We start from the raw sequence: 16,073 nt of genomic DNA on the forward strand, positions 1-16,073 counted from the left end.
GTTGCATTAAGTGATTATGATGATTCATGTAAAAATCATCTTCATTTGAAAAGCTGTCTTGACTTGTAATGTTGTGTTCTCATTGAAAACAAATCCCTTCACCAAAAGTCACAGATGTAAAGTTAGCACGAGATACAGAGTCACCATAGCCACATTTACGAGAAACGAGTCAGGCTCAAATAAACAGGAATCATCCTTCAACCAGTCGCGACAAATATGTGAATGTATTCTTTGCTAGCTGCTCAACGATTGGCTGCATTTAGCTTTTTCTCACAACAACGATAGAGCATCTTTTTAGTGCTTAATACAAGAAATTGAGAAATCACAGCTCAGCTTTGATGCAGCTGGAGATGACGTTGAATTTGCTAGAATTGTCCACTATCAATGTTGCATCTGGTGAAATGGTTTAAAGAGATAGAAAAGTGTGTGAAACAATGAGGGAGAACGAGTCATAGCTTTTACTCATTTACTTTACACTACCTTTACATGGCAGGTTTACAGAACGTGTTAACGCAACATTATGCAACTATTCATTTTAGAATAAAAGCTTCAAAACCATTTAGATGTTACACTGACTTGTAATAAGAAGAATTGGCCCTGTTTAATTCACATCTTATATAACGTTGGCGAACTGGTATGATCTCCTGCAAGACGTGCCTCACTGAATGATTGTCAGAGGCTTAACCTGCAGGAACGAGGCCCAGGCAGCAAGTTCAAGACTAATGCTGAGCAGCAGATCAGTTAACATAATACTGATTTATACACTGATATCCAGTGAGGAAACCTTGATAGAATTTTATAGCCCCCTTTATATCTGTGACTTTTTTATGTATAAATACTTTAAACATTGAAACACCTCTCCATTTATGTTAGACGCTGCCTTTTCAGTGCTGTTGTAAATATTGTCATTTTGTGCTGTGCTACTCGTGATGTCTATTGCATTTCTGTCCGGCCTGTGAGAAGGATCCCTCACATGTGGCTCTCTCTGAGGTTTCTATGATCTTTGATAGTTTTTCCTCACTCTTGCTGAGAGTTAAGGACAGAGGATGTCGAGCCTCGTTAAGTCCCATGAGACAAACTGTGATTTGTGATTATGGGCTATACAAATAAAATTTGAATGATTGATTGCAACAGTCCTTCCAGTTCTGAAAGCAGAGGATCCTGAAATGTATACCCTGTTCGGCTTTTTTGATAAATGTCTTCTTGTCTTTGATTTTGGTTCTATAGTCACACGTTTTTTAGGTTTATTGTATTGTCCAAATGTTTTCACAGGGTTAATTCACCTCCACTAAAATCACCTGCTCTGCTAAATGAACAGCAGCAATTACTTATGCTGACAAGCTTCCCTTTCAAAAACCAAGAGGCAGCCATTAATCAGTGTTTCCGAACATACAACAGGAGCACAGGTGGTGTTCAGAGAGGGAGAGAGGGGAGGAGAGAGAGAGAGAGAGAGAGAGAGAGAGAGAGAGAGAGAGAGAGAGAGAGAGAGAGAGAGAGAGAAACCAAGCTTAAGATGGAACCTATGCAAATGAGTCCTTCTTAATTTGCTTGCAAATGGCAAATGATTTTCAATGGCTGACTGACTTATCGGGCTCTGACATGGCGCGGCGTGTTGTTCGGTGTCCTCACCTTGGCACTGAGATCACAGGAAACACACACTCCCCAGCTGTACAAGCGCACCCTCCACTCCACACAGCAGCCATTAGGGGAGTAGGGGAAGAACTCCCAAACAAAACATTCCTGATATAATTAGTTTTCTCGGCTGCACCTAATTAACCTTTGTCTGTGTGGCACTTACGCATCGTATTCACAAGCCGAGCACCCTTTCATTAGCAGCGCGGTGTGTTTTTTTAATGTGTTTTACCAGTCATGGTGAGGTAGCTCTTTGTAATCTTCAAACTGCGTCCATGGCTCTGTTTGAAGCCAGGAACTGGTGTATGCATCATCCCATGAGGTGAAGTGGGTTTTGTTTTGATTAGATTCAAAGAGGCCAAGGAGAGGGACTGCAGTGATGTCGTTCTCTGCATATCAAACGAGGCGGATCAAACTGCATATGTAGAAGGTGGATACGTACACTTGAATGTCCAGCATGATCCTCTTGTCCTCCTCGACATGGATTCCCCAGATACAGTCCTGGCCTTTATCGTAGGCTTCAGGCCAGTTAGGAGAGAGCACCACTCCAGCTGAATCTGTGATTTCGCCACTACACACAGCTGGAAGACACACACACACACACACACACACACAGAGGCTCAAAGGTTTTAGACAGCAGCCATGAATCTTGCCATTATAAAATACAGTTTGAAATGGGCAACATTGGATTGCAATTGTTGCATTGCCACAATGTCACTTTTTAGAACCCAACGGTGTAGATTGTTCATTTCGTCTGGACACTGCTTCATATCCATTAAAGACTGAGGTATCATGGACAGAACATTTCTTTTGTTACTTTAGCTGCGAATGGAATCCGTAACAAATAGTGTAGTTGTGTGATCGCTTAGTTATGAACAGGTTTTGTGAAAAGGACAAGTCTTTTTCTTTATTTCGTATGGATTGTTTCAATTCAGTAAATTGTTCCCAGTAAACTGCAATGCAAGTTGCCAGGTATGTTCTGATCTATTGTTCACTATACCTGTGTATTTTACAGACACAAACACCCATTGTAAGATAAAGTCCGGAGAATTGGGACCAGACTTAACTCGCAGTTTGCTATTCACACATGCACAACACAGCAGGAGGTTCTCTGCACAGATGCGTTCACAACAGCAACATTATTCAGGCGATGGGTGGTGCAGCCAGCAGTGGCAGGAAGTAACTATGTAACAGAAGTAATCCGCTGCGGAGATCAAGTGAGTTTCTTGACAACGCACAGACACCGGTGTCGGCTTTTATCACTACAAAATCTCTCGACGTCTTTTGTCGGTGTCTTCTTCGTGTGTGTCACCAGTTTTTCCCCTGGAGATATTTGCTTTCTTTTCATTTTTTCGTCTGTCATGATAGAAGCATCATCAACCCCCACTCGCTCGCTATGATTCCAGTGCGGAATCCCCTGCTGTGCTCTCACATCGGATTCCCCTGACTTTCTGTGGACTATATACTAGTGGGGCCAGACGGTAGAAGTCTGCAGATAATCTGGGGGCTCTCACGCGGACATATGCATTCACACATGCACCTCCCTCTGAGAAAATAAGGAGGATCTCCAGATTTCAGTGCATGTCTGAAAGCAGCTTAAGTAAAGTCATACCTGACCTGGAACTGCAGCCCCAACAGCCCTGAGTCCTGCTTTTCAGTGAAGTATGATATAAATGCCCAAATAAAAGATCAAGGTGTAAAGAGAGTGATTACAACAGGATGTAGGCTGAAGGCATGGATATACAGACCTCTGCAGGCGGGCTCAGTCTCATTCCATTGGGGATTGTTGGGATCCATGCATTCAATGGTGACAGAGCCTTGCTCCAGAGTATAGCCAGGGTCACAGGCAAACTCCACCACAGCTCCCACTGCCCAAGTGTTGTCACTACTGGTCAGGTTACCATACTTCACGAAGGGCTCGTAGCAGTGGCCTGCTGCAAAGGCTGTGGAGAGAAGGTGCAAATACTTTTTCAGTGGTGGAAAAGAATGACATTTTACCAAAGAGCAAAAGAAAATCTGCATCTATCAGGTGAGTTAGTTCGAGTTAGTCCGATAGTTGTCCAACATACAGCAATGAATATGGATGATAAACGTTTGAGATAATTGTAAGATAAATTGAATTATTGCTGTAATAATGGTTCAAACTGAAACATACAAGATTTTTGGGATGGATTGAAATTAACTTTGGTACAGATACAGGTGTTAAGATTGTCCAAAGCCTGGTTTTGACAAGCATGGTTCCCAGAGGTTGAACCATAGGCTAATACATGTGGGATTCACCAGCCCCAGCTCTTCTCTCTTTTCAGAGCTAAGGTTACCATGTGATCACACTGTATTAAAATGGTAGCTATTGGTACAATGCACTTGGCCTGCCATGCAACCTGCATTTCACCCAACCCCACTACCTATACCTACAGGTGCTGCACTCACAGAGCGGCAATTAATACAGCATAACTTAAAACCTGCTGAAGACGTACCAGTTGTACCAGGGGTGAAAGTGTGATTAATGTTAATAGTGACATAAATAAAGCCATGGCTTCAAATACTGAGTATTGTGAATTATATACTGTACCGTTTAACTGCCAATGTCACATATATCATGGTTTCAGTAAAAGAACATAATCCCCCAATGTGTCCTAGCTACATTTCAGAATTGGCGTGGAATTAAATGGAAAAGATGCAGATGCAGTTAGAAAAGGCTAAATGCTCATGATTGATGCTATCGGTTTACCACATTAAGAATGGCTTGTCAGGATAAAGTAGGGACTATCAAATCTGCTGGAGACAAGCTAAACAGCGTTACGTCCTGTTAATGGCCTTAATGAGGTCCAGTGGAAATATGCACGGTTGCTCCCTTTGGACTTAATCCCATTGGTAGCAGTGAATTGGAGGTCTAATCAGATTACTCTGATTGTATTTCCAAGTGGTCCTCGCGGAGTGGAGACAAGGCTCTTATCTGATGGCGAGTGCTCAGACAAATGTGAGAACAAAAGATAAGAGAAGCTATGTGATATCTCACCCTGACAATGTCGCTTGAAACTCGTTGTAAAATACATCATATGGATTTTAATGCATAAGATTATGCTGGTGGAATCTGCAAAGTTCATATTGTGCACCTGAAAGACCCATGGCTCTTTTATTCACAAGCTCCATTACAACAAAACTAACAGATATGAAAGGAAAGGCAATAAAGAGAGGTACCTTTCAACAGCCAAGGAAGCATTTAAATGAACCTATAATGTTTATTGCCAAAATTACTGCTAGCAATGAAAGCAGTAATGAAAATAAAACCCTTCTGATGAAAGGATTTCGTAATGGGGCTTTTGTTCTGGCGAAATCTGTTATTTTCCTCTCTTTTTTCCAAGTGGGAGATATAAAGGTTTATAGAGAGCTGCGTTTCATGACATCTGTCTCACTCTATCACACTGAGACATGGTGGTTGCTCTTTCTTCCTTAGCTTCATCCAGGATTGCTCCCCTTGGACCAAATTAGGATTTTAAACTGCCAGTGGCATGGTTCTGGGGATGGCTGTTTTGGTCTGTTGATCCACAACTTGGTTCAAAATGAAATATCTGAACAACTTTGGTTTGACTTGCAATACATTTTTGTGCAGACATTCCTGGTCCTGAGGAAATGAATCCTGCTGACTGGTGCACCCCTGCCTTTTCCTCTAGCTGCACCGCGACATTGACATTTGTGGTGCACATTAACACATCTTGTCAATCCTGGATGGATTACCTTGATATTTGCTACAGACCTTCATGTTTCACAGACAATCGATTCTCATGACTTTGGTGTCTTTTCCGCTAATGCCATATAAGTTTGACATTTTCATTCTTATTGAAATATCTCCACAACTATTGGATTGATTGTTTGATTGTGCTCCTTAGAGTGGATTCTAATAACTCTCAGTGCTATCATCAGGTCAAAAAAACTTTTCTCCAATACTTTGGTTTATGACTAAACACCCCCTTAACTTATTCCCACCAGCCCCAGTTGTACATTTTAAAGCTAATTAGCAAATAGCTGAACAGATTAAACTTAAAGTGCAGCCTCACAGAGCTGTCAGCATGGCTGTAGACCCTTAGTCTTACAACCAGCACAGAGCCACACAAACCTCTGTCAAGTGTAAGGCAAGTGTCTCTGCCAATTTAAGACTGATGCAGATGTCATTATCACTTCCAGCTCCCACATTTCTTAAATAGCAAATGCACTTGCACCCATCTGAGCTCTTTGTTGCTGTTGCATTGTTGTTGTACATATATATATTTGGATTGACATAGAAAAACATTATGGTCAGTGTAAAAATGTGCCCTGCAGTCTTTCCTGTGGATCAAGAGGTAAGTAGTGGAAACCCTTTATTCACATGTTTTGTTGCCTGTCTTCTTATACTAAACCAAACTGCCTCGTTCACATTAACGTTTCTCTTCTTTATCTCCGCTACACTATCCTCAAGTCAAATTTTTCTACTCGGAAAGTCGGAGGAACACCACCACCCCAAAGTTCTTTGTGTAGAAGTATTTGCAGTTTGTTAACAAGAGTGATAATGAAATTAACATTACTATCTGTTACTAAATATCTGAGTATAATGAACAGTCTCTCCGGTACTGATTGCCCTTCTTAAGTTTGGTTTACGTTTCGATCGATATAGAGCCTACCGTCTAGTTGTGAGCATTTATACTTGTGCACTGTTATTTGTTATAAATTAAATAATCCCTTGGCCTTTATTTGGGTGTTTCTTTATTTATTTGTTCTTGGAAAAGTATGAAGCCACCAGTTGGAGCATGATTGAAATCCATGAAGAGGAAATTCCTAAAAGCAACAAGCTGACTTTCAGTATGTTTAGGACGATTGTACTTAGTGGATCGGTGGAAGAAAACAGTAGACGTTACAACGTACAGATGTACTTTACATTTATATACATTACAAAACACCTCAAGCTCTCCTTTCAAAAGTGGTATTCCAAATTTGCCATTTTTACCTATGACTGGGTCCATTCACCTAAATACCACTGCTGCAAGGGCTCTATTCTTGCTTAGCTTCATTGTTTACTAGATGGATAAGACACGCTGATGACATTTTATTCTATAGGCATCTTAATGTCTTAATGTCAAACCCAAGTTTACAAGATCCAATGTCACGCAGTTTCATAGGAATCGTCCTTTAGACCATGTCCTTGTCTGTATTTCACAGTGGAATCATATGACTAATAAGCATGTTAGCAGGGCCCTTCCACTATGTAGAACAATATATACTTACAAGACTTATATCCATGTACTTCCATAAACATCCTTAACTCTGGGGTTCTGCAAATATCAGTATGTAATATGTGTTACTGAATTACGCTGGCGGGCAGTGGAATAGTGTACAAACTTCATGGTGATCTGTAGTGTCAATCTATAAATAAAGGGAGATAGGAGGGTGGATACATAGTGTTCTGTGGAGTTTACAGAAGTGTGGGAAATTAAGGGTTAGGGAGGGTGTATGGGTTTGAAGCTGAAGTTAAATATGGTTGACAGCTCTGCAGAAAGTAAGTAGTCTAAAGTGACCTTTCAACTGAGATTATTGTATGGAGGCAAAGAGAGCCGTGAGGTTATAAGCAAGTGAATATCTATAATTGCGACATTTGACCACTACCAAAATTGTAATGATGGAATTTTGCACTGGTTTGTATAACATCTATAATGTATTTTAGACTTAAAGCTATTTATCTGAATATTTATCAGATTATCAGAGGAAAAGACACTTGAATTTATTGTTTGAATTTGTGATACAATTTATATTCTTCCCATCCTTGCTTTGATTCTATATAACTTTGCTAGAGGAGATAATGAATAACTTAACCCACTTCATTTAACCTGCATAGGACACATAATAGCACTTTAATACAATTAGTTTGAATTCACTTTCCCAACCATATAATTATGAGACAAATGTCTGAATCTGAATTGATTTTAGCATATTAGATTAGATTATTTATAATTAAATCCAGACACTGAGGCAGCTGGAATCACTGAGTGAGCCGACAGAGATGAGCTGTACTTTCACTCCTACATAAAGTCTCCCTTCAATGCCACATGTAGCTCCCCCATTGAGACACCTCTGATAAAACACCACAGTCTTCTTCAGCTCAGCTCTTCATATTCCTCTCCCCAACCGATTTTTCTTTTTCGCCGTTTGAAAGGCACCTTTCACTGCTGCAGTGCAGCACTTTTAGTGGCTGTATTGGCCTTGATTAAATGGATTTCATCATCATTGGAACTCCTGACCTCCATTCACCAGTCAGCAGCTCCATCCATTCACCGCAGTTAGCTTTTACACTACATTCTTTTGAAGGTCTTTGTTCATGATACTGTTTAACTGATAATTCACTGACAATCTCCTGCAGGCCAAAGTTTCTGACTGATGCTAAGCTGTTCTTGGCCTTAAGAAATTAGCTTCCATCTTTTCTATGAACTCCATATTTGTGTTTAATGGAGAATAAATTCCGATGTTCTGCGGTCTTCTCCATGTTTTTATGATTTGTGACATAAAGCAGGAGCCCTCTCTCACATTACACACGCTGTGTCACCACATAGTACTAAAGCTTACCTTGGTACCGGATGGCGATGCCAGTGGATGTGCCGGTAGCGTCTGTAGTCAGCTCAATGAATAGATGTCTGGACGAGCTGAGTAAACCTTCGTTAGGCAGATACTCCACCTCATAGGAATCATACAGGGCAGCTGCATCTATGCTGTTACCGTTCTTGATCAGCACCCTAGAAGAAAAGGAGCAAAGAATCATGAGCAGGGATCATTCTGTGATTTCTGTCTCAGCCCTTTTCATGTGGACCATTCTGTCTCTGTCTCCTGTCATACTCCACCCACCCACCACATCTCCTCGTCCCAGATCCACTTGCTCACCTGTTTCCTACTCCAATCCATCTACTGGAACTTATTCATTCATTTTCCACTGCTCACCTGTATTCATGGGGTGTTTCTTTCCAACTTAAAGTGGGTGAAGACCTGTCCTTACTCTGCCTCTGATTGGCTGACTCTGCAGTTTTTCTATAACGCTGACTCAATCAGAGTCAAGGTAGGGACGGGTATTTGCCAATGGCAGGCAGAGGGGGAATTCAATTAAATTGTCACCTTGTGCTTTTGACAAAATTTTAAGCCGGAGTCTGTGCAGCAGTGATCAGGGAGTGGAACCACCAACACATTTCACCAATCAGAAATCTATTTCAGCTGTCACCTTGGTTTTGTTGCATCAAATAACTACTGAAAACCAAACTTTTAAGAAAAAACTAAACACTGGGACTTACATGAATGTGATAAGAAAATCCTAAAATAACAGAAACCATCTTTGGAAACAAATATTTGGCTTGTACGGTGAATTTGGGTAATTTGGGATATTGGGTAATGTGGGACACCTAAATTCCTGTCTGTTTATTTCCATTTCTAACAAAATCTTGTCAACTGTAACTAATACTAATACTACCACTTAATGTTAAGGATATACATCTTTTATAAATTAGTCACTGTTCCTAATTGTTATTAAATTATGTTTGTGATGTATTCCACAAACACAATATGCATTGAGTTGTTTAAAATGTTATTATTATTTTTTTTTAATTGTTTAGTTGTCCCACTTTATCAAACATGGTTGGTAATATGGGACAGCATGCTTTGGGTAATCTGGGACAGTTATTTATGTTCTCTAAATGGGAGAAATATGCATTAAGAAAGAAAAAAAAGACAAACTAAAGAGATGTATGATGTGCAGTTGTCAGAGAGGAGTTAATGGTAAATACAGTCTGTCCCTGTCTGTTTAAACTGATTGTTAACTAGCACATAATCACTTAGCTCTCTAGAACAGAGATGATCCAAAAAGCACACAAGAGTCTGTCCTGTGGTCTGCAGTCATTGGTTTAACCAGACATGTGGAGAAGACAATGGGCTGATCGATGATGATCTCTCACCTGCAAGGACTGTTTGTTCCCAGAGTAGCACCAATAGAATGGTGAATTACTGAATGAATAAACTGTTATTGTTATTGTGGCTTGCTGTTGATTGAATTGTAATAGATTTTTAAAAAATGTGATACACCTTTTATAGAATGTTTTTAATTAATATTATAGTTTCTTTATTCAGGCTAGGATTCTTTATGAAAAAAATATGACTAATGACAAATCTATGGATAAAATACATTTTCTTATTCATTTTTTCATAATGCTTTTTAGAAAATGGTAATATTGAGCCTAACATGCATTAAGCAAGGTGATTTAGGCATTTTTTTAAAGACATAATACAGATTATCCAATTCAGGCAGAATTTTCTTTTATGGCACAAAAAAACACTAATAGTTGTAACATATCTCCTCTGAGAATAATATCTCCATTCTTTCTTCTGGGACAGTTAGAAAACATCTTAAGGGTTACAGAAAGGTATAATATGTTGATCTAGTGTGTAAAACAGATATCGGAATAAGTCGCAGAAGTCAAAATTGCAAAACATTTCCCACATTACCTGAATTAACCCTACTTAGGTTTTTTTGTTGTTCATGTCCCCACATGGAGGGGCCACCAGGGCATGAACCAGGTGTTTGGGCTTTATTTTTAGAAGCTGTTATGTTGTCAATGTCTTCCCTCCGCCGAGGAGGTTATGAGCTCACCCCTGTCCATTGTTAATGGTTGGTTTGTTAGTAAGATTACACATAAAAAACTTTACAGATTGCAACAAGACTTTGGGAAGGCTTTGATCTAGCAGGAACTTTATTGCATCCGCATGCCTGTATGTCCTCCTGCCTGAGCTGCTACCAGCAATGATAATATCTCCCAGGTCATGAAAACAATAGCCTCTCACATTTAAAGAACCATATGCTGCACAATTTCTATCACAGCTAAACTAAGGAAAAATAGATATATATTGTGAGGAGCTCATAGTGATGAACCAATTATCACCTTTTTTCTTTTTAGCTTTTCTTTTCATACACATATTCTTGTCAGGAAATAGTTGACATCAAAACTGAAGTAAACGAGTGAGGGTGAGTACTGCAATCTGTGTACACAAGCATGACCCCCGATAAACACTGATGTGGCTTTGTGTCTTCTGGACGTGTTAATAGGCAACTGTTTCAATGGGTGACATGATCATCATATTACCATAGTTTCATATGGCAGATGTTGTGTGTGATTGATAAAAAGAAGAAAACCAAAGTGTAATCTCTACTGAATTGGACAAGATCTCAACATAAATGTTATGAAATTTCCAAAAATATGATTGGTTCCCTGGCCAGTGCTCCATCCATCGACCATTTTTGACAGACGGATAGAAAGTGCTGAAAACATAACCTTCCTGACATCAGAAGGAGCTTCTGTGAAGGAACCTTGTCGCTGCCCACAGAGTAAAATTGATTCAAGTGTCAGTTTGCGTTGAAGAAACGTTGCAGAGTAGATAACTGATATGCCACAAGACACTGAAAAACCATTGCAGGACATCTCAATATGTGTTCAGTGCTCTCTGGTCTGCAATGAAACAACAGACATAACAAATACCATCCAAATTGCAAAGTTTTGCATTTGATCACTTCCGAGTTTGATACGCTGGAGGAATTTCTGTGTTTGTAAGTCATGCATGGTACTACCACATGCGCATCATCATCATCATCATCATCATCATCATCATCATCATCATCATCATCATCATCATCATCATTACCATCTGACATCACAGGCCTCACCAAAGAGAAGCAGGTTCTAGCCATCGCTTTGGTAGGTCAGTGGGATGTATGTGCACAATAATTTAATATGATCCTTCAAGGATATTATAAAAAATGATTTGCAAAAGCCTCCCCATCCCTGGTTTAGAACCTACCTTCCATTTTTTTCAATTAAGATGTGGAGAGCTTGCCCAGATAGACATAAACATGGACTGATTCTTGGACTAACCCATTAATGATAATTTTCTACAACCTATGAAGGTGTCAGGCCTGTAAAGATGCACTCAGAATTCTGCTGATGTTAAACTCCATGGCAGACATCTGTGACCTAGCTGATACTTAATGTTTGATTGCCATCTGCACCTGAAGCAGTCACAGTCACTGTTCATCCTCTGCCTGTCACAGCCCTCCGCCAGCAGCAGCAGCAGCAGCCGCAGCAGCCTCCACCCACTGCTCTGTTCCTTCATGGTTCCCCACAGAGGTCTGCATTGATCTCTCCCTGCTCTGCCTTTGATGACTTAAGTTATTCTTCTCAGGTAGCAGTGAAACAACACAACAGAGTCTTGATGTCAAACTTAAATCTATATTTACATTAACAGTGACTGAACTGATCTGAATGTCAAAATATTCTTCCTTTTTGGTTTTTATTCTCTGAAGGGGTGAACAGTTTTGTTTTCCCCCTTGTTCAGTGAGGAAACAAAATTCTTTGAGATTCCCCCCAAAACACTTGATCTGAATCAGAGGCAGCTCTTGCTACTGATTTGCCTCTTGCGACTTGCTACTGTTTTTACATCATTACCGAAAAACTGCGTAAAGACAAACAGAGGGGCATGCTTAACACAGCCCGGGGTGCTGTGAAAGCTGTCAGTCAAACGCTGACACAGACTAAACAAGCAAAACAACACAGTCTGAAAAGATGGGTCTTGTTCTTGGATGTGGTAAACAGCAATCCAACAATTTCTGTTGGCAAGATGTTTAATTATCTGGGGCGCTATCACCTCTTGCGTCTCACGTGCCAAGGTAGCCGACCTAGTTGAACTCATTCCAACTCTTAGCATTGTCGCTGGCCCCATTCCAACAATTTCCCCCAAAAAACTTAAATGTTTTAGTCGACTTTTCAGTCTCCACCACTGGTTAAAATTCTTCTGCTCTGCAACAGGATATGAATCCATGTCAAACTTGAAGTGCTTGTGGACTAATCTCAGTCCTCACAGAGCAGATTGTGTGCATCCTAATGAAAGGGGAACAAAGCAGCTGACTGCTAATTCGTATCCAGTTTTTAGCTTTTAACTAGTCCTGCACCATGACAAACCGGATCTAGACCTTTGTGTCTCCCACTATAACATCCAGCCCTAGCAGTGTCGGTCTCACACACATAAACACACACGTCTCCAAAAAACTCCAGCCATCCTAGGCTTTACTGTGCCACTGTTGACAATTGTAGTTATTCTGCAAACTATTTAAAAAGTTGCACTCATCGATGTCACATCCCGCTTCAGCACAGCTTTTGTTGTTCAGGACGTAGATCTCTAAGGCTTGATTGTATTCTACACCTAAGCTTCACCACGCTATGCCACTTTTTCCAGTTTTATCAAGTAAAACTACTCATTTTCCATGTGCTTAGCTCTGGTCATCACATCTGTTTATTGCAGACCAAACAGGACACTACCTGACCTACGCATAATCAGGGTCACTTTCTCGATGTAGTTCTAAATCTTTGATATCCAACTCTGAACTCTTGGTATTGTTTTTTCAGATCAGTTGTTCTTTTCATTGTTGCTTGTATAACCAATCATCTTGCTGGTGAAAGTAGTCACAAGATGCTGCATTTGCACCGACACATGAAAAGCTTTTACAGATCATCTGTGCTGCACATACTGTAGATGTGCTGTATGGATGTGTGGGTGAATGGCAAAAACTGTACTGTAAAGCGCTTTGAGTGGTCATCAAGACTAGAAAAGCTCTATAAATATGGTCATAATTAATGTCAGTTCTTTCTCATGTCTGTGTGATCACCAGAGAAGATACATTAACAGCTGAGGTACAGTCATAGGCTGCAATAAATAGCTCTCAGTGACGCTTTTCACCATGTCAACCACGCAGCGCTGCTGGAGGATGTCATTAAAACTGTGAATGAGGCTCATAGGACTTCACAAATGAGACACAGCTGTATGCATAGAGCACCAGGAGGACATGGGAATTGAACCCAGGATTAGAGGACACCCCACTCTTCCTCCTGAGCCACAGCTGCCCACTTCAACTTTACTCCACTTGGCTGAGTGGAAAAAGCTGCCAACTCAAACTGGTGCGGAACTAAAAGGAAGGGATGTTTCCCCCTTACTCCAGAGTAAAGTTAGAGAAAAATATGATTAGTAAATTTGTGCATTTACTCTTGGAGCCAGAATTCCATCAAAAATGTTGGTGATGATGGTGTTTTTCAGTTATGTTTATCTGATCAAACTTTCACTTCTGAAGTCATTGAGGCAGATTGTAAAGAGAAACCAAAACATCAGATGGTTAACGAGAAATCACTGACATAAGGAGACAGCCCGTGCCAACTCTCTGTCTTCCCCACATCATCACAACTTCCTGATCTTTTTCAGTTTCCTCAGAGCTGTCCAGATGTCTCCTCATATCTGAGCTCGATACTTGTAGCAGGAGCAGTTACGGGCTGGTATACAAACTGGATTATTCAGCTAATTTCGCCCCTGTGGTATCTCATCTCAGTCCTCTCTAATGACAGCCCAATGACACAGCAGTCATTGCCATGAGCTCACAGCCAGTAGTCATTAAAACTCCCCCACTGAAAACATTCACTGCAGATCGTTTTCCAGAGCTCATAGTTTTAGCTTGTCATTTCTTTGTCAATGTGTAAATCTTTAAGCCTGCTATAACTGACTGGTATCATACATATCATCACCTTTTCTGTATGGTGAACTTCTGTCCAAACACTTTACAAGTCCAACAGGTTCACAGCAACATTATCATTCACATCATGTTGTATTTAGCAAACTAGAAAACTAAAGTGCACAATTCAGTCTCTTATAGCTCTCTTTTTTGCTCTCTCCATTAATTCCTGAAGGGAACATCAGCTGCTAAATGCTCAACTATTGTCAGTCGTTAGTTTCTCACAGTCTCTCTGCCATTGGGTGTCGAGCAGGTGTAGAGCGCGTTTTCAGAGCTTCTTCTGCAAAAACAGATGTTTTCTTTCATCCGAATATAACGCAATGAGAGCAGTGAGAGTGAGCCGGGCTGGGCAGCTAAACAGTGAGGTGAAACTACAGCACTCTGAAAATCTGAAGAGCTGTAGATTCAGGTGATAATTCCCTTGTGGCTTCGTCACAACGAGAGACCTTTTTCACATTGCCACTAGTTACATTGTTATTATAGAATTCTACTTTCGGCAGCTTTTATTAAACTTTGTCTTTGTTTCAATTTGACCTCCCCTGATTGGTTATTTAAAAAAAACATAATAAAGATGATAGAAAATAGAAACACAATGTGGACAATGCACTTCCTGTTGCAAATACCAGAGTGGTGTCATTCGAGCGGATTTTCATTTCATATTTCACTGACTTTCATCCAATATATTTAGACTTTAGTCCCACATCCTTGCGTTTCATTTCATTAAGTTAAAATTTAAATATTTTGCATATCTCATGTCACATTGTCTTTTAAGACAGGGGGTGATTTTTTAAAAAATGTTGTGATGTACTTGTATATCTTTTACATTTTCTAATAGAGTAGATGTTTTGGGGGTCTTTTGAGATATAATTTTCGAAGTATGATAAAAACTAATTAATTGCTGTAAAATGAAATAATCAAAGTTCTCAGAAAATTAATTTTGCAAGTATGATGCACAGTTTTACACAGTTTTTATGTTTACATGCAGGCGACAATGTCAACAAAGGCCAAATTGGCTGAGTATGTCCAAACTGTCCTCGTGTAAAAACTCGATGTCCTGCTTACCGATCGTCATCCTCGGCCAGTGCCACCTTCTCAAAGTGAATGTGAAGTCTTTGGGCCCCGGGAGCCTCCAGCAGCCAGTGGCACGTCAGGTTGTTGCTGTAGTTGCTGGGAAAACCAGGAGAGATGATCCGACCCACTGTGACGTTCGTGATCACACCACCACAGGCAGCTGAGAGAGCAGGAGGAGAAGCAGAACTGCTATTTTAACAACACCGAATGTCAAACACATATTCACAAACTGGTGCTGAGACCACCCCACCCCTATTAGCCTGCTGATTACAGGTTCACCTCATCTGCCTGGATGAAACTCTTAAGTCAGTTTAAACAAAGAGGAGGTGACTTGGTTGCTCTACGCTGCTCCTAGTACTGTTTAGATTCACCCGTCATTCACTTCCATGCTGCTGTCGCTCAAGTGCTGTTGACTTTCTGTCAGCACTTCCTGCACATGTTTCACAAAGAAGGGCCTACTGGGAACAATGCAGTCTTTCAGCTGCCGAGAGGCTTTAATGCAGAATGCCTGTGCAGGAAGTGTTGCAACAGTAAGAAAAACAGACAAAATGGAAGAAACTAGAACAAAATTGTGAAGACAGAGAGTATTTGTGTTTATAAAATGGATTCTGACACTTTCGTCATGCAGATGGAATTTCTGTGGAAATGTACAATTCTATGTAGCAAGATAACAGGATGTCAAGTTTATGTGTGTGTGTGTGTGTGTGTGTGTGTGTGTGTGTGTGTGTGTGTGTGTGTGTCTGTGTGTGTGTCTGTGTGTGTG

General features: G+C 40.4%; 1 protein-coding gene across 3 annotated transcripts in view; it reads right to left on the bottom strand.

The window, feature by feature from the left end:
* Positions 1-16,073, bottom strand: part of sez6b (seizure related 6 homolog b) — a 190,948-nt gene that overhangs the window by 25,949 nt on the left and 148,926 nt on the right. For all 3 annotated transcript variants that reach the window (XM_035155214.2, XM_035155213.2, XM_035155212.2), the window contains 4 exons: positions 15,302-15,470; positions 8,224-8,390; positions 3,381-3,575; positions 2,075-2,213 (listed from right to left, as the gene is read on the bottom strand). In XM_035155214.2, the coding sequence (XP_035011105.1) occupies positions 2,075-2,213; positions 3,381-3,575; positions 8,224-8,390; positions 15,302-15,470 (670 nt within the window). The remainder of the gene's footprint in view (positions 1-2,074; positions 2,214-3,380; positions 3,576-8,223; positions 8,391-15,301; positions 15,471-16,073) is intronic.

Source organism: Hippoglossus stenolepis, chromosome 4 (genome assembly GCF_022539355.2).
Source record: "Hippoglossus stenolepis isolate QCI-W04-F060 chromosome 4, HSTE1.2, whole genome shotgun sequence".
Taxonomy (NCBI): domain Eukaryota; kingdom Metazoa; phylum Chordata; class Actinopteri; order Pleuronectiformes; family Pleuronectidae; genus Hippoglossus; species Hippoglossus stenolepis.